This window comes from Mycteria americana, chromosome 3, assembly GCF_035582795.1.
Source record: "Mycteria americana isolate JAX WOST 10 ecotype Jacksonville Zoo and Gardens chromosome 3, USCA_MyAme_1.0, whole genome shotgun sequence".
In the NCBI taxonomy this organism is placed as follows: Eukaryota; Metazoa; Chordata; class Aves; order Ciconiiformes; family Ciconiidae; genus Mycteria; species Mycteria americana.
In genome coordinates, this window is record NC_134367.1 from 58668552 (window position 1) to 58686640 (window position 18089).

The 18089-nt window shown below is 43.5% G+C and overlaps 1 protein-coding gene across 1 annotated transcript; it reads left to right on the forward strand.

Moving 5' to 3' along the window:
• Nucleotides 1–13649: 13649 nt before the first annotated feature.
• On the forward strand, nucleotides 13650–17280 carry FABP7 (fatty acid binding protein 7). The gene is made up of 4 exons (XM_075498661.1): nucleotides 13650–13838; nucleotides 14501–14673; nucleotides 15299–15400; nucleotides 16899–17280. The coding sequence occupies exons 1-4, from the start codon at nucleotides 13691–13693 to the stop codon at nucleotides 16947–16949; spliced, it is 474 nt and encodes a 157-aa protein (XP_075354776.1). The 5' UTR covers nucleotides 13650–13690; the 3' UTR covers nucleotides 16950–17280.
• The last annotated feature ends 809 nt before the right edge of the window (nucleotides 17281–18089 follow it).

Sequence of the window (18089 nt, forward strand, 5' to 3'; positions counted from 1 at the left end):
TAAAACCCCATAATACATATTTCTTTTACTTCATCTGGTTTTTGCTTTATTGTTTGCTGACAATGAAGATGTTTCAATCATTGTGATTTTTACAAAGATTTTTAAGCAAAGGTTTTTCTCTGCTGAAAGGAATTGTTTTGTTATGGAGGTCATGCTCTTGGAAATACTTAGCATTCATTCCCTTATTGTAGGAGACCTAAGATTCAGGTACAGACATGCACCTTTACTGCATCCCAGGGCAGCAGCCATTTATGTACTTCTTGAAACCTAACCAACACTGACAATCGAATGCTTTTATTTGCCCACACAATTTCTCTGCTGGGCTGTAGCCAGATGGAGGAAGCATCTCTGATGGGTACAATCCATATTTGACCGGTATTCCATCTATAAAATATTTGTGTATTTTATAGCTGGCAGAGAGCTTGTAAGAGGCCTCTCTGCACACCTACCATTCCTACTGTGCATTTACGCACGCACTCTTTTGGGGACCATTCAGTAAAGGATTCAGTTTCATCCAACTGAACTGACAGTTCCCTCCATTTACCTGTATTCATTTAACAAGTGCAACATCCCAGAATTACTTTCAGGTTTGGAAAGGTAACTTACTCCACTGGAGTAAAACAGGTGGCTTAAGAAAGTTTGAGAGACTAAACTAGCTGACACTGGAGGACCAGAGTTGAAAACCACAGTGGAGAGGGACTCGGAGCTAACTATATTTGTGGTACACACTCTTGTTCTGGGTTGCGGTCCCATTTTCATATACCAGCCTCCTTTATAGCATCACAGTACATAAATTTGTTCAATTTTAAGAAGTTAAAATGATCCCATGGAAATCAAGTAGCTAAGTATTACTGAAACAGAATTCCTTATATGCTTTAAGTGGAGCATATGCTAAAGTGCTCTTCTGGGTCATGGCCTATATTGAATTCTCCTCTTCTTTCACAGTTGCAGCACTGGATATATTTAGATTCTTCTCTTACAGAATACAGACACTTAAGTTTGGGTTACAGGAATAGAATAAGTATTTTGCTAGCCTAAGATGCTTTGAAGTTTTTTACTATTAAAACACCAATTATGAACCAGCTGAATTTAGCAAATTATTCACATGCTAAACTCTGATAAAAACCATTCCACAGCTATATACATACATGGAGTTAACTGCTCACAGGCATACAGCTTAGAACTAGTCAGAGTGTTCAACACTGGAAAATTGGTGCTTACTTTGTACTTGAGCTGTATGAACTTGTCATTGAGAAAATGCTGCATAGAAAGAAGAATTTTAACAGAAAATTAGAAAAACTGCGTAAGAAGTACAGACTAACTGGAAGATTTAAAATGCAACTCAATTAAAAGCAGGATGAACATATTTGATCTATAATATGTGAGTTTGCCTGTGTATTACCTAGTTGCAGATTAACCAAGTTACAGATGCAGAGATACTTCTTTGCTATATGCATGTACAGTTTGTGTCTAAACAATTTACGAGCCTAGGCTGCAATGAGAGAGCTCTCTTGTAGTCAGTTCGGATATAGAAGATGAGCATCTAGTTATGCCCTGGATTTTGTCAAATAAAACTTTCCAGTTCTGAGCCAGCTGCGTATTCCTGAGCAGTATACATGGAACTACAAACACCGGTTGGTGTAGGAGATATTGTGCCATATAAACTTTGGTTCAGAAGAATTTATTAGTTCTGTATTACACTTGACTCAGCCAGACAGGAGCTAGCCCCTTTAGAGCTGTCTGGGGGTCTCTATGCCATGCTGTCCAGTAGTCTGAGGTTTAGGCAGGGTTACTATCTTAAGCACAGCTAAACTTGGAAAGCTCTAGTTCATTTGCTTGTTAGTATCTTGAAGATAGGTAATAGTCCTACTAAACTTTGGCTGAGCCTGTAAAGAGCAAATTAAGTGCTTCTGAATACATTTCTCACTGAGCCAGTTTATCCAGTTTCAACCATTATCCAGGCTATACCACCCTCCCATTAGCTCAGCTAATGGGTAATTGATGACAGTGCATTCCCTTAATCCACAGGGTAACAAAGTTATGGCCCTGAATCAGCAGAGTATTTTAAATCATGCTTACCTTTAAATGCAGACGAGTCTCACAGAAGTCAATAGAACTACTTAGTGCCTAAAATTAGGTACATACTTAATTGCCTTGATAAATGACAACAGCAAACTTCTATTAAGGCTAATCTGGTATTATAATGCATTAATCCCAATTTCCATTCCAGCAAGTGTGGCACAGGTAATAGCATCTTTTTCATCAGCTTACAGCACTATCCTGGGCTTTTGTAGAGCAAAGAAATTCATTTTAGTACCAAGCAAAAAAGGTAACTTTGTTGTCTCCAAATTTTAGAACTTATTGAAGCAATTATTCATTCTTAGCCACTGTGCATATTAAAAGAATAAAAAAAAAAAGCAGAACATATCCTTGTAACTTCATTGTGTATATATAAAACAATTTAGGTACTTTGAATACACAGAAAATTGGCCTCAATCTTTTCCAGATGTCATTAAGAAGGTAATTTTCTTTGGGTCAGCCCTTCATCAGAAGCTTCATGTAAGAGGTAGATGAACATGCTGAGGCGCATCTTTTGTTGCGATAAAACAGGAAAGTTCAATTTGTTATCTGGAAGACAATAAAGGACTAAATAGCTTTTGAGGTAGGGAACTGATTATTAGAATGTTGTCATTTAGAGAGATTAAGAGAAGTAATTAAGCATTTTTTAAAATGAAGCTTATTTGCTATGATTCCTCATACAGCTATCTCCACCTGTGCTGTACACCATCATTCTGGTATAATATTGCATAGGCTGAGCTTGGATGGATGAAATGAGTGGCAAAGCAGTTCACAAGGTGGTATATTTTAAAAGAAATTTCCAAATCACTGTACAGCAATGTACAGGCCAGATCTAGTTGTCACTGAAGACAAAGATCGGTTTTATACTAACTACAGTGTGAATTAGATCTAACTTTAGTTTTAAGTTATGACCTACTAATCATACAGAAAATTTCTCCCAACTCAGAAAGTCCATGAACACAAATGCTTTGAGGCAAGGAGGCTGATCAGTGGAAACATCATATATGTTTGCACTATCCAAGACATCGTATTTAGTTATATGGACTTATGATCTCAGCCACAGTAGCCGCTTCTCTTTTGTGCAGCTTTCATACAGTGGTGATCATACAAAATGACTGCATTAGTTAAAAATGACAATAGAGCAGTGGCTAGAAGAGGTTTAAACTACACTTTACCGTCAGTATTCTAAATATCCGTTATGTATCACACATACAAAGAGAAATACTTCAAGATTTAGCAAATTACTTAGGACTAGTTCATATTCCTCTCTTCTGTCTGCTGGTGCTCTTATGCGTGATAAAGCCCATGAAAAGGAATTGAACAGAGATTTCTGCATGGATTTTGCCACCGGTTTGGCACAGGCTATATTTGCTGTGCTCAGCGAGCCTAAGCCCCAGACCCACCGTGGTGTGTATGGGTTCCCCAGGGTCCACACAGCACAGGTCAGTGGGGCTGAGCCCACTGAGGTCCCAGGGCACTTCCTCTGAAGTGGTTTGGGTAGAAATAGCAAGGGCTTAAACTGTCCTGCCATCTAGTGGGATCCTCAGCCTGCCAGGTAGTTTGTGCAAATAAGGGGAGGGAGACAGTTTAAAAGACCTCAAAACGAGCTGGGAGGCAGCTGCTTGAGAGCAAAAGTGCAAAGAGGGTGCGAGCTGGCCTGGTGAGAGGTAGACTGTCTCCAGCTAATCTGAGACGTTCACTTCAAGGGTTTCACTGAGGGTCCAGTACCTTGATGTCTCTGTGTATTCAGAAAAGTTGGGTGATTGCAAACAGGAGATGTCTCGCGTTGCTGAGAACACCGCTCCAATGGTTTACGTAAGCTTGGGAAAGTAATGCCAGCTAAACTTCCCCACTCCACAGGGCTGCCATTCGGAGAGGTGCGGCGCTCCTTCCCACTGCCTCTCCTACCTTACTTCCTTGCCCAGTCAGCAGCAGCGCGTTGCTGCCAGCTCGGAGGCCCAGACCTCTCAGTGGAAACTCACTCACACTGCCTGGGCAAAGGAGAGCTGCTGGGCTTGAGCACCAAGGGGTGAACTACCCAAAAGCATTTTCAACCTTTAAACTCTGTCGTAAAACAGGTGTCTAATTCTGGCTTGCAGCCTACCCAGCTTTAGAGGCCTGCTCTGTGATTTGGGCTAGGGTGCCAATACCGCCACAGGTGACTGGTTTTGACCTCTTCTAGGAAGAACTCAGTTTCATCTTCCCCACCTGAAGCTGTTCTACTTTGGATACTAATTTGCAATAAATGCTGAGAGCTGTTATTTTATTTTATTTTCATTTATTTCCCCGTTCAGCCCGGTGAGGACCAGTTCATATCCTAAGATGGCTGGGAGCGACAGGAGGCCCGAAGGCTATCACTCTGCCCTGTCCTGTGCCACGTCCTAGTGCCAGATCTCTGGATTTTAATGCAAGACTTAACGTTTGATGGAAAATGGTTTTTTTGGCTGTTGATACAAAGCCTGGGTGCTGTGGGCTTTTCTGGATTGAACATGTATTCAGCAATTGCCTGCAATGTAAAGGGCCCTGATGTGAGGATTTAGACAATCCTTACGAGTGCTTTATTCCTGGGACTCTGCTGTAAAGTGACTGATGCTGTACATCCAGTGCTTATCATGCAATGTACAGAAACGCTAATCTGTGAGAGAGTGGTTTAACTTTCTTACATATTTTTTTTCCCCAGATCCCTTGGGCATGTTTGTAAACGATACATCAGCAGGATGAACAAAAAGAAGGAGCATGTAAACAGCTTTTAACCCCCAGCAGTATTCCAGAAGTGGTTTTCTAATAATGCACCTAGTTTCCTAAGGGGACAGGAGCACCTTTGCCCGAAGGCTCCGCAGCCGTCAGGCTGACAAACAGGCGGACCGTCCCCGGGCCGTGCCGGCGGCAGCCGGGCACTTCCCGCCCGGCGGGCACAAGATGGCGCCCGAGCCCGCGCCAGGCGCACGGCCGAGCCTTCGCCTTCCTCGCAGCCTCGCCCCTCTCCGCCCGCCGGCTCGCAGCCCCTCGGGAATGGCAGCGTTTGGGCCTCCTTCGGGATGAACCGTAACGTGAGAAAGGGGGAGCTGTGGCAACGCCCCGGCCGCCCGGCGCCGGTGGGACGAAGGACGGGGCTCCACGGGGCGCCGGGCAGTGCCGGCAGAGGGCGCCGCCGCCCTGGGCAGGCCTCGGCGGATTCAGCGGCTGCGTCCCACCGCTCCCGCCCCGACGCTGCCGCTTGAACCGCCCCGGCGAGTCGTCCTGCAAACGGCTCGTAGACGCCCGAAGCTCCCCCGTCTTCAAAAGCATGGGGGAAACGGGTTTGAAATGTGCCATCCTTTCCGCCCCCCCAGACCCTCCCTCGGGCAGCTCCTGCTCAGCTGCGGCAGCCGGCGGAGGGCAGGTGAACTCCCCTCAGAGGCGCCTGCCACACGGACCGCACCAGTATCCATCTGGCCAGCTAAATAAGTAGTTTATTCACAAGAACGTTACTTGCTCTCCAGCATAGCAGCACCTCCATGGCCCAGCAGCCACCTGCACACAGCTGCCCAGTGTGCCAGGGAGCGGAGCTTTCCCCGGCAGCCACCTAGGGCACCTCCAGCTTCCAGCAGGCAGCAGGGGCTGAGCAATGGTATCCTGTGCACCACGGAAGAAAAGCGCCCTTTAAGTGAAAAACAGGAAAACTGCCATACATGCATTCGCAGGAGAGCTACAGGTTTTGAACCTGCTTGTTCCACCAATTTTGTAGACATCTTCTACTTTAATTGCTCAACAATCCCATCCCATTCCTTCCATCCCCCTGAATTTCTCGCCTAACTCCGTTCAAAGCTCACATCCATCTAGTCACTTCCTTTCTTCGGTGCTCACCCCTTGCTTCGCTCACTTACACCTCCTTATGCCCAACATCAACTGTTAGTACTTTAAACACCCAATATAAGAAACTGATCTCTTTAATTACCTCCATATTCAGTAAAATGAGATGGTAGAATGACAACTCATTGCTATTCCTCCCAGCAAGTACTGGGTAGAGATCTTATATATCAGACAGACTCATTAAAGAGCCTTGAGCCAGTCCCTGAATAGTCTTTGTCTTGAGCACTGAGAGAGGGAAAGCTTCTCTAGAAAAAAAATAGCATGTGATTATGCAAATAGACATGGTGTTGCAATATAAGAAAGTGCTGAAATAAGTTTCTTTAGACATGTTCTTTCAGACAGCCTTTGAACTCTTGACTTTGCATTGTTTTTTTTTTTAACGTGGGCTGTTATGAGTGGAAATTTCTAGGTAAATTTATAAATGATAAAACGAAATGCTGACATGTAAGAAGGAGTATATTTAAGGGTGGGGGAGACAAATGGCAATGAGATGGAGTTACAGGTGTGAAAGTTGTGCCATGTTTCCTCTCTGTAGTCCTTCTTTTAGCAGAACAGCTGGGCCAGTCGTGTGAGCAAGTCAGCCTGCTCCTGCACCCTCCGCTGGCTCTGGACTCTGGATGTTCTGAGCTCTGGCTGCAGCACTGATCAGCTGCTCAAGAAAGTTTCAAAGGTCTGGAGGAAGATGCTATTAGAAGCCTTGTTTAACTATTACAAGATTAGTTAAGGATTTTGTGATACATAGAGGGTCTGGGTTATGTTTACCACTGCCATACTGAGGGGGAAATCTTTTGAAACACGTACACATGGATGTGTAGAATTAAAGGAATGGTGGATTCCTTCCCCACTGGCACTTGCTGCAGTACAGTCCAGAAAGTGAGTCCCATGATTATCCAGACAGGGGCTACATGCCTATTTTCCTTTCTGTGCATATCAGCATCTTTTCCCATAGTAGACTCTGGATTTGGCAAAGTACGAACCCACACTCAGCAAGTGAGATGTGTTTTCAAGTTTCCTGGTTTAGACTTGCCCATTGTGACCATCTTGTGATTTCTTGCATAATCCAGGATATGTAACTTCTCTGAATTACTTCCTGCATCATGTCTAATAGCTGTGGTTGTTAGCATAGTTTACAACTTGCAGGGATGAAAAGTCTAATAAGGCAGTTTGAAAGTTGGTCAAGGGGTTAAGTCTCCTCACAGCTAATATGCACTTCATTTTTAATATAAATTTCTCTAGGCTTAACTTCCAGTGACTGGAGTTTTTTATACCAGACTGAAGAGACCACTGTTATTTCTGTTTCTCTGGGATTGTCTCCAAACAGCTAGGATGACCAGTTTTCCCCAAGTTTGCCTTGGTACTAGTCCCTACTTAAAGCTAGTAATGAGCTATCTTAACCCTGCAGTGCTTCAAGTTGCTCTAGAATTTTGTGTTCCAGGAAGTTTACATATTTAGACTCATGAAAATTCAGAAATTACTCAACACTTGGTCACAAACTGATACGTAAAGCAGGGATATAGTTGCACTCTTGAATGAATCAAGTTGGGTGGGTAATTCTATCCAGGTCACCCAGCATGAGGTTTCATTTCAAAAGCACTTCTGCCTGATCTGTGTCAGGCATTTTTTTCATCAACAACAGGCCCATAAATTGATAACCTAATTAAATTATTTATCAGGACTGTGGAATTCAGACATTTCTCGGGGGTGCATTAACACTCCCTGTAACCCACTGCTAGTTTAGAACTTCGGAGGAAACAGCTTGCTCCAGGTGAGAGATTTCGATTTAGCAGTGACAAACCCAGAAGAGTGTGGCTCCAGCAGGCTGTGACTCTGTCCTGTCAGTCCATAGCTGAGTGGAACAGAGGAGGACCCTGGGAATATCCAAATGCAAGTAGTTAATGAGCTGAGTTACTACTTTGCATCTGTTTTCCAAATGCAGTAGTTATTTTCTTAAATTTGTAATTCAGTCAAATAAAACTGATTTTATTTTTTGTCTAAATCTCATCTGGTATTGAGAGTGATTTCAGAGTATCACAGCAAATGGAGTGCTTCAGTATGGACAAACAGAAGGTACGTTGAGCTATTCCGAAAGTTTCTTAAATCCAGCCCTGCAGACTGCAAAGTTGTCTTTTGTTATGCTGCAAGGATTTAGCTTGGTATGATTATACTGAATTCCAAATAGTCACACTTATTAAGTGTTAGACAGCCTCCATGGCGTATACTAGGGCTACAGAAAGAGAATACAACATTTAGTACCTTTAATACTGTAAAATTTGTATTGATTATGATAAAAATAATTCCCTACCTTTGTTATAATACAGAATCCTTAGACCTTAATACAGAGTGTGTTTCTGCTCCACTAGTATTCTCACTGGGCTGCTCTGAACACCAAAGCTACACAAGTGTTCCAGAAACAGCTGCAACAAGTCAAATGCAAGTCATCTAATCTCCTTAAACCTATGTGCTATTTTTCCGTTTGTGTACAATAAGGATTATTTTAACTTAGTGTGTTCAGCTTATTCATATGCCTTCTAAATTTCTCTGAGTCATTATTACCCTTGAAATAGTCAGTTGGTTATTTGTAAGACTGTATTTCTTTCTTCCTCAGTGTATGAGGAAGAAAGAAAACATTTGGCCATGCTGAAATTGTAAGTCTGGAAAGCTGATTTCTTGTATTGATTTTACAATAACTAGACAACTAGTGTAAGTGACACCCAGTATCAGACATTTCTGTTACATTTTAGAGGCTTTTAAATAGCTTTTCTACTCTTAAACACAAAAGAAAGCAAAGACAAATATTAAAATAACCAAAGGCCTAATGGTACAAAGTTAAATTAACTGCATCTTCAATAAATAGAACTGAGAGCCAGGAAGGTGTCTGGCTTTAGCACAGGCTAATTCTTTGAGGAGAGCCTCTGACTTGAGTCCTCTAAATGGTAGATATAGTAATATTAGACAACAGATAACAACCCTCCAAATTTAAGAAGCAGAGAAGACCCTGGAGATATTTAGCAGTATTTGCTTCTGTCTTTAAACCATTGTAGACCAGCTGCCCTCTCAGCTTAAACCAATCCGAATAAATGTCTAATAGTTCATAACGAGGTATTAGCGGGTATTTACTTTCCAGGACTCTCCTAATCTCATGTCACACCAATTTGTAACCTAAGAGAGAGTCTACAAGAATGAAATGCATGATCACAGACCACTTCATTTTCACCAATTAGCAAGAGACACCAGAATTAGACCTTAACATGACTTGTGCTCTCATGTTAGCCTGTCCTGGCATTATTTTGGCTGAGCTTTTACAGCGGCAGGAAGCCTGCTGAACATGCTCCTAAGCTTTTCCTAAGGTATGCCATGCTCTTAGAAGGGATACGGTATAAACACGTCTTCCCTGCTCCTTATGCTGCTAACGCCTGCGTTACCTTGCACCTTGCCTATCATCTGGTCCACAGTTCCAGCAAAGCCCTTCCCCTGGCATTTACGCAGCACAAGACTGTATTCATACAGCTGCTTTGTACCTGGGGCCATTCTGTGACCACTCGCTTGTGCAGCTGCGTAATTGGGCTTCTTCTCCATAAGGCATTTATCTCTTTTGTTTAAACTGGCATTTCTAAAGAGCTGCCCATCAACAGAGTAAACCTAGTGATTTTCTGTGACTCACCAACAGCACTGAGATAGTTTATTTTTATTAGGGGGATCAGCAGATGTCTTAGACAGCTAGAGGACATATGAGATAATTTTAGTCAAGGACATTCTACCGCCCTGCTTCACATTAGGTTTTTCTGCAGCACCAAAAATCAAATCACGCTCAGCCCTGAAGCAACATCATCCCATCTGACACAATAGCTACTAAAATGTGGTCATTTCTCTATTACACTGAGATCAAAGCTGCAGAGAGATTCACAGCAGGGCTTCAAATGAGGTTAAAATGTGCTGAGAATACCCTAGTCTGCTGTCCATAAATGGAGGAAATCTCTTCTACTTTCAGCTACACATTATTTTGAATTTCCTTAATTCACAGGTAGCTCCCTATATGTTTCAGAATGCTAAGAGATTACCAAAATGCCCAAGTGAGTTAGGACCCTGAAGCATGTTGGCTTTCAATGGGATTCAATACCTAAAAGGCCTTTGAGTGCCTACATGTGCTTTCGTACCAGGGGAGTTAGGCCCTGGTGTTGCTGCTACCCTTTCTTGCACAAATGGGTACAAGATGCTCTGCAGTTCCAGGGTCTTCATTGCCCTGAACACAGAAATGTTTGAATAATGCAGTCATCGCTAAATTATCTGAAGGTCTTATAACATAGTATCCCCTTAACTACTGATCAAACTCTAGAGAGTAATGCGTTATTCCTGGCTATTGTGCTGCAAGGATGGTAAAAGGATAGGTTTAATGGAATTGGTGTAGCAAGAATGTCCCTCCTGTGTTAGATCCACAGAGGGACACAGCAGAAGAATAGATAAATCTGATTCCAAACATTAGCTGCACCAACTTCACTACATTTCCATAACCAGAGTAGTAAGCCCTTAGTGACTGGCTACAGTGATTAGATGCTCAGCAGTCCCTGACATGAATTATGAGGAATCCACACATGACAGAACCTCTTGGCCAGACTTTTCTACCACAGGAGCCTGGTGGCCATCCTGTGGTGCCCTTTTTTTTTTTTCCTGAACAAGTGAATTTTATTTTCAAGGACTGAATGAAGGCTGAATGAGGCTGAGCGCCTCATTCTCTGAATGCCTGAGGGCATGTGAAGGGGGATGTAACAGCAGGGAAAGGTAGCCAAAAGCAGTTTTTGTGTCCTGTATTGAAAGGCTGAAGGCTAGACCAGTCCCACATTCACCCTGGATGGCCTTTGGAAGCAAGGATTACTTATTACACAGGGATGTCTTGCCACAGCATTTTCATCTTTCAAGCGTGCCTTGCACAGAGAATGCAAATGTGCCTACTTACACTGCTCAGGTGGTGTAAAGAGTTTAGTGTAAATGAGAATGAGTCCCTGGGTGTTGAGAGGAGTCTCCAGAGACACCTTTCATCACAGGCCTTTTACAGGGGACTACGCAGTCTGCTAAAACCTTAAAACTCTGCTGACAGTGTAAAAGAAACTCCAAGCTGGTCTCTTGTGCAGCAACCTAAAATGCACACCCAGTCAGTGTATTTCACCTGCTATCCCTGTTCCAGCTGTAGCAAAGCATTTATATAGATCAGGATGACTTGTACTAGCTGTTGACATTAACACAACTCTCACATAAGGATCCACAAGCAAATATAGGGCATAAGATGCCATGGAAAACATTTTTGGCTGTGGCTTGTCACCCCACAAGGTGTCAATAATGTAACATTTCCTACTGTTGATTTATCCTGCTCCCAAATCATCACTAACACAGACAGGTGGGATCTCACCATCATAAAACCTAGTGTGATGACTTTGGCAATCTATCTAACCAGCAGAAGGAATGTGAACATTTTAGCAGACCCTGTTTTACATCTGAAGCACGGTGCAAAGTGTTAAAGAATATATTTTTAAGACTAGGTACTTGTCTTAGCTAAGTATGTTGAGAAATCCTGGTAGAACACAGCCATCAGTGTAGGTATGATTGCTTAAATTATGAAGGATCCTACCTCCCAAGGGCCAGGTTGCAGTGCCGTCTGGAAGAAGGTGCAAAGGCAGAAGTGTCCTTGAGGAGTCCAGCTATCGGCAGTGGTACTGAATCACTTTCAGGAGTTTTATATCACACAAAGTCCAGGAGGCTGGTTCTACACAACAAACCCTGGTGAGCATAGAGAGCAAGGAGCTCTCCCAGGGCTCTGTTCACACACCTGCACCAGAAGGATCAGCAGGGGCTCCAGGGCTTCTGCAAACAGAATTTATATGAGCAGATAACTCTGTCTTGTCAGTACTGGGAGAGGAGGCACTGTCAGTTCATGAGGATATTGGTAAAAATCATTTAGGATTTGATATGACGCATCTCAGAGAGATGAAGTAGATGAGTGGCAAGGTCAGTGTGCATGTACTTGCATGTCAGCTGCCTGGGTGCCAGTGATGAAGCTCTGTGTGACCATGGCTGCAGAGTTTAGCTACGGGTGGTGAACACTACTAAACAGTTGATAATGTTACTGTATTGAGGAAACACAATTCCCAAGCTGAACTGGAGCTACGGATGATACCCATGCACAATATCAACCCCATGTGCCCCAGGCCATGACAGTGCCAATGACAAACCATATTCCTCATTCATTATAGAGGGTTTGACTGACTACAGACATTAGGTTAGTGGACATCCATATGCAATGCACCAGTAAGGCTCGTATTCTGTGCAAACACTGGAGACACAGCATTATTCAACTTCGACAAAAAAAAAGGGGACTTGATTCCTTTCAGTCTTGTGAACAACAATTGGTGGTCTGTTATTTCAAGTGATGCTCTTACTCTCCCTGGCTTTCTGAGCACTAGCTGAAAAGTCTCAGAAGTGCGGGTCAGAAGAGGAAGTCAGATGTAAACTGAGCAGCTGCAGGAGGGCACTTTGTGTCTCTCTCTGTACTTCAAAGTAAGTGGACGAAAGGTTAAAGAGAAATAGATGCACTAGTTCATACCCTTAGGTTATCAAGACTAATGAAAATTGTTTTGTGTGGTAAAAGGAATTAGGATTATATGCCTGGGGTTAATTCAGAGAGGGGTTAATTCTTTCTGAGGACAAGTGAAAAAGTGGCAAATTAAATTAAAATCCCATCAGAAGCATCACTTGCCCTACACCAAAGAATGTGCTGCACTACAAGAGCCTGAAAGAAATGCAAATGACAGTCAAAAACTAGTTTAAAAATATTAGGAAAATATTCATAATTAATTATATTTCATATGGCTGGACCAGGTAGAAAATTGTTGAGATTTTGTTCCTAAATCACAGAAAGTCTCTTTCACTTAGTCTCTGAGCTTTGTTACAAGAGCTGAAGAGCTAGATTCACGACTGTGGAATCCATCCAAGCCATAGGTCTGGAAAAGCCGTCACGCTGGCTTGTCCCATGCAGACAGGCTGCTTTCTGAAAAACACTCAAGAGACAAGATGACTACCCTAGTGCCTTCAATGAATTTCAAAGAATAACTAGAAGAAGGAAAACATTCCCTCTCTAGCAGAAAAAAATCGTATGAGACGAAACAGTTTTAAGCTCTTTTTCCTTCTTTCTTCATTCTTAGTTTCCAGTCGTGGAGGCGAGATGCTGTTCCCAGCCAGCAAACGCCAGTTTCAGACAGCATCCGTACAGATGCCATGTGATGGTGGGGGAAAGGGACCTGTACTCGGCCAATACCAAACCGGGCTAGAAAATCTTCACGGGAAAGCTTTTAGAGAAAGTGTTCCGCGGTAGCGTTGCGATCCCCTGTTTTTATTCGGTAGAGTATCTCACGCTTCCCTTTTCCCCCGTGTTACTTTCACAGGGACAACGACGCGGACGGAGGGTGGGAGCCCCCGAGGCGGCTCAGCTGAGAAGAGGTGCCGCACACGCTGCCGTGCCGTAGGCGGCGGCTGCCCCCTCCCTTCCGCCCTCAATGTCCCGCTGTGTGCCCGGGCCGGGGGGGCGGCCCGGGCCGGGGGGGGCGGCCCTGGCCGGGGGCCCCCGCGCCCCTTCCTTCCCCGCCGGCGGCGGCCGGGAGCGCCCTCCCCCGGCGGGGCGGGGAGGCTCCGTCCCGCCGCTGCCGTCCCGGCCGGCGGGGGCGGACCGCGGCTGCCCCCCGCCCCCCGGCCCCCCGCCGGGCGCCGGCTTTAAATGCGGGGCGGCGCGGCGGCAGCGGCGCTCCCCGCCACCCCCCGGCACCGCTCTCGGCACCCGCAGGCGGCCGCCATGGTCGAGGCTTTCTGCGCCACCTGGAAGCTGGTGGACAGCCACAACTTCGACGAGTACATGAAGGCGCTGGGTAGGTACGGCCGGCCGGCAGCGGCACGTTTAGGAGACCTGGAATTTCGCACCAGCCTAAAAAAAAATGCACTTAAAAAGCCCCCCCCCCGCCCCGGGCAGAGGTGTAGGTAAGGCGTTCGCAGAGGCGGGGGAGGTCTGGGCGGCTGTGCCTCTATCAACAGAGTTAATTTGATGCGGGTCATTCAGCCGGGGGGGCCGGGGCGTGTTTGCGTGAGAGCCGTCCTGCTGCGGAGAGGCTCCGGGAGATGCCCCCCGGGTTAGGGAACGCGTATGAAAGAAGGGCAAAGGCTGCCTGCAGATAAGCTGGAAGCAAACAAACAAAAAAGAAATCCTTACGCTGGAATGATAAGGAACTGAAATCCAGAGCGGCAGAAGCGATTGTCGCCCGTTCGGCGGCGCTGCTCGGGCACGCCGCCCTGCTGGCTTAGGCTCCTTGTCGCGGTGCTCGGAGGTAAGGCAGGATGCAGAGCTACATCTGGGGGGGGAGAGTACCTATGGATACTTCAGGTATACGGGCACAAGCGAAGCAGAAAGTAGCATTTCACTGTGATAGCTTAAAGCTGTAGAGCGGGGGAAGAGATTTCGGTACCTCGATGTGTGGCAAAAAAGACGTAAAAAACCGAATGTCTGATGGATTCCTCTTTTCCCTTGATGGTCTAGGAGTGGGGTTTGCAACACGGCAGGTGGGGAATGTGACTAAACCCACTGTGATTATCAGCAGCGAGGGGGACAAAGTAGTCATCAGGACTCAAAGCACTTTCAAAAACACAGAAATCAGCTTTAAACTTGGAGAGGAATTTGATGAAACTACCCCTGATGACAGAAACTGCAAAGTAAGTAAACTCTTGGGCTGCAGCGGCTTCTTTTTTCTCTTCCTCCCCGCCCCTGAGACTGTATCTCTGGTAGGGTCAAAGGAAGAAAATGTAACTTCTGCTACTGCCAGTTGTAGCACTGTGAAGGACAGGGGAAAAAGACAAGATGGCATGTTACTTGCCCACTTATGCCACATCTTGTGTGAAGCAGTGTGTTGTGTTGCCAGCCCCCGTCTGCCTTCCAGTGTCAAAGAATTGTGCCAGCTGCCTGCTTTTCTTTCAGTCCAAGTATTATCTGGCATAACTTTTTCCAGTGGAAATGGGGAAATGCCTTCTTCCCTGCATCTTTGGGGGCTTAACATAAATGTTATCCCAAAGCACATCTGAAACTGGTTCTTGTGAGACTGGAACTCAAAGGAAACAACTTTTTTCATCCTTTGACACAAACAAGAATTGTATGGAGTTCATGCTTAAAACGAGGATGATTCATGGGCTTGGCTTTAAAATGGCTGGCACTACTTTATCATTCTAGATCCACATCCATCTATTGAAGAGAATTCAATAGAATAGTGCATGCTGAATGTGTGAGCAGAATCCCAAATACCCCAAATAAATGAATGTCTTTGTGTTTCTTGGTATCTCACAGTCAGTTGTGACCCTGGATGGAGACAAGCTAGTGCATGTACAGAAGTGGGACGGCAAGGAGACAAATTTTGTGAGAGAAATAAAGGATGGCAAAATGGTAATGGTAAGTATAAAGCTCACTGAGCATTTACATACACCGCTAACACTCCTCACTTACATTTATCTCAAGCTTTATGAACAGATAGCGTTACTTACACACAAACCCTTAAATTGGTGGGGAAAGCTAGCCGAGATTTTTCAAATATTTATTTTGTTTTGTTTTGCATCTTGTTTTACGGACAACTGAAAAATTGCTAATGGTTTTAGGCAGGCCAGCCAGTGGATTTCCAGTGTACCTTCTCTCTAGAATTTGTGTAAATGCCCAAGCAAAAAAAAAAGTCCTAGTGAGCTGGAAAAGATACAAAGTTCTTGATTATATATGCAATGATCTGTTGCCAGTGCTAATTTAGATTTCTTTAAAAACTTGTTTTATATATGCATGCATAAATAATAATTACACAGAACAAGTATTTCTGTAGGAAAATAAAATTACAATATTGCAGGAGGTAATTGCATTTTCATATTTAATAATAAAGGATTTATTCTTCCTGTCTTGTTAAAAGCTATGATAAACAGCAATTGTGTGAAGAAAAGTCTTGTTTTAAATTCACATTCTTTTCCTGACTTTTCAAGAACAGGAGTATGGGGTGAATAAATGGTGTTAAGTTACTATATCTCATGTCCAGGGTGGCACTTCTCATGCTTATTTTTGGCACAGAGATGTAACTTTTAAAAATAAAACCTCTTCAGCTATACTAATCTGTGTGACTTGGCTGTTGGAGAAAACCAGTTAGCTTGTTTTCTAAATACTTCAGCGAGTATCTGTATGGATGGAGACTTCCAAATAATTAAACCCTTAAAGCATACGGTCAGTGTAACACAACGTGACAAGTGATTCAAGGGAAAATACATGCTTTGTTTTTGGAAACAGCTACATGCATATACAGAAAACCTTTTCCTTTGGAATTTGAACATGGTGAGATGCCCTGTTCCACTTCAGGAAACACCTCCAAAGCTCACACACTGTAGTTAGTGTTCTGCGCAACTGCAGTAACTAAAATGTTTGGTAGTTCTAGCTACATAACTGCACAGAATGCATTTATTTTAATACAAGGTTCTCATTAAGTATATGCTTATGCATAATAGTATAGAATATGGGTATAGAGGATTTGGATTTTAGATTGCACATTTTGCAATGTGATCAGCTTTGGGAAAATAAGTGTTTAAAAATCTGTATTAAAACAATGTTATATTTAAGAGATTACATTCACAAAATTAGAAAAATTAAACGGTCATTTCTAGTCTCACTTTATTTGCCTTGTACATGTGTATTATGTGCTTCTTGGGTTTGAAAGTAGCAAGGAGAAAGTTATGTTTATTATGGGATCCATAACTTTGAGGTTTTGACTCTTGTTCATTTAAAACATCAGTAACCTAGACCAACTAGATATAAATTACATAATGTAAAACAGCCTTACTCTAGCATGGACTTCTTAATATGTTAAGTCATTACAGAAAAAGGTCCAGCATCTAACGTGTCTGTCTTTTCCTTGGACTTGCAGACTCTCACCTTTGGTGATGTGGTTGCTGTTCGCCACTATGAGAAAGCGTAGACTTTACCTGACCTCTGTCCAGACGTTACTTCTGCTGGATGGATTAACGTACAGTCCATAATCGAACGTAGCTAAAATGCACATTTCTGGGATGAAAGGTTAATAAAGAATTTTGGGGGGGTGTTTTTTAAAAAAACTTTATGCCATCAAATTGGCAAGCTTGTGCTGTATAGTGAAACAGGTTAAACTTGGCATTAAATTTCTGAAACACTTGCCTCTCTTTTTCTACAGTAAATGGAACATATTTGAATTGTTTTGGAATGCAGATCAAACAGAAATTAAAAAGTTTTTTAAACCTGTGCTCCTTTTGCATTTAATTGGCTAATATTCTAGTGTTCTGGAGGGAGTTGTTGAAAGTTCCTTTTTCTGAGTCAAACAGCAGAAAAGCATGTGGTACACAATGCTGCAGCAGCTTCTCTGTGGTGAGAGTGTATGGGAAATGAAAAGTTTCCCTCACTCTACTTCAGTGGCTTCTTTTTGCTGGAGAAATCTAAACCCCCTGTCTTTATATATGTAGGCAGAGAAGTGAGAGGCTCAAGCCAGTTTCAGCTCCTCTCTTCCCTGGGAACTTGTTATCCAGTGCATGCTCAGGTCAATAGATAGACAGCCTTCGATGTCAGGGGCGATCCTGTAGTTTTGGTTTTAATAGTTAAGAGTTTTTCACTTGTTTTGGTGGGTTTTTTGTTAATATACAGAAGATTGAAGTAAAGTGCAAAGATTGAAGCGTTTCACAGAATGGGAGGAAAGGACCAAGAAGATAAAGGGCAGGACTGGGGGAATCTGAAGTACAAAGCTTATCTTTCATCAGTCTCTGCAGGGGTGGCAGGAAAACAAAGGGAAAACAGTAGAAGACAAACCTTCTGAGATTCCCCCTCCCTGAGCTGTAGTTTCATAGTGAATATGTACAGGAGATAACAACTGGCACTGTGAGAAATTTAAAATAAAATGCTGCTTAAAAGAGAGAAATTAATCTTATTCCTGAAGAATATTCCCTAAAAGACCAGGGTGTGAAAAACTGCCTTAGACATTGAAACAGGTTGCTGGCAGCATGGAAGAGATTGTTTGGTGAGTCCATGTTTTCTGACACTGACTCAGTGGACCACATGGAGGTGTAGCTACCTACAACCTTTCAAATAAAGG

Coding starts and splice junctions, on each gene's coding strand:
- FABP7 (XM_075498661.1), top strand. CDS start 13,691: ATGCGGGGCGGCGCGGCGGCAGCGGCGCTCCCCGCCACCCCCCGGCAC. Junction 14,674..15,298: donor CTGATGACAGAAACTGCAAA/GTAAGTAAACTC, acceptor GGTATCTCACAG/TCAGTTGTGACCCTGGATGG. Junction 15,401..16,898: donor AGGATGGCAAAATGGTAATG/GTAAGTATAAAG, acceptor TTGGACTTGCAG/ACTCTCACCTTTGGTGATGT.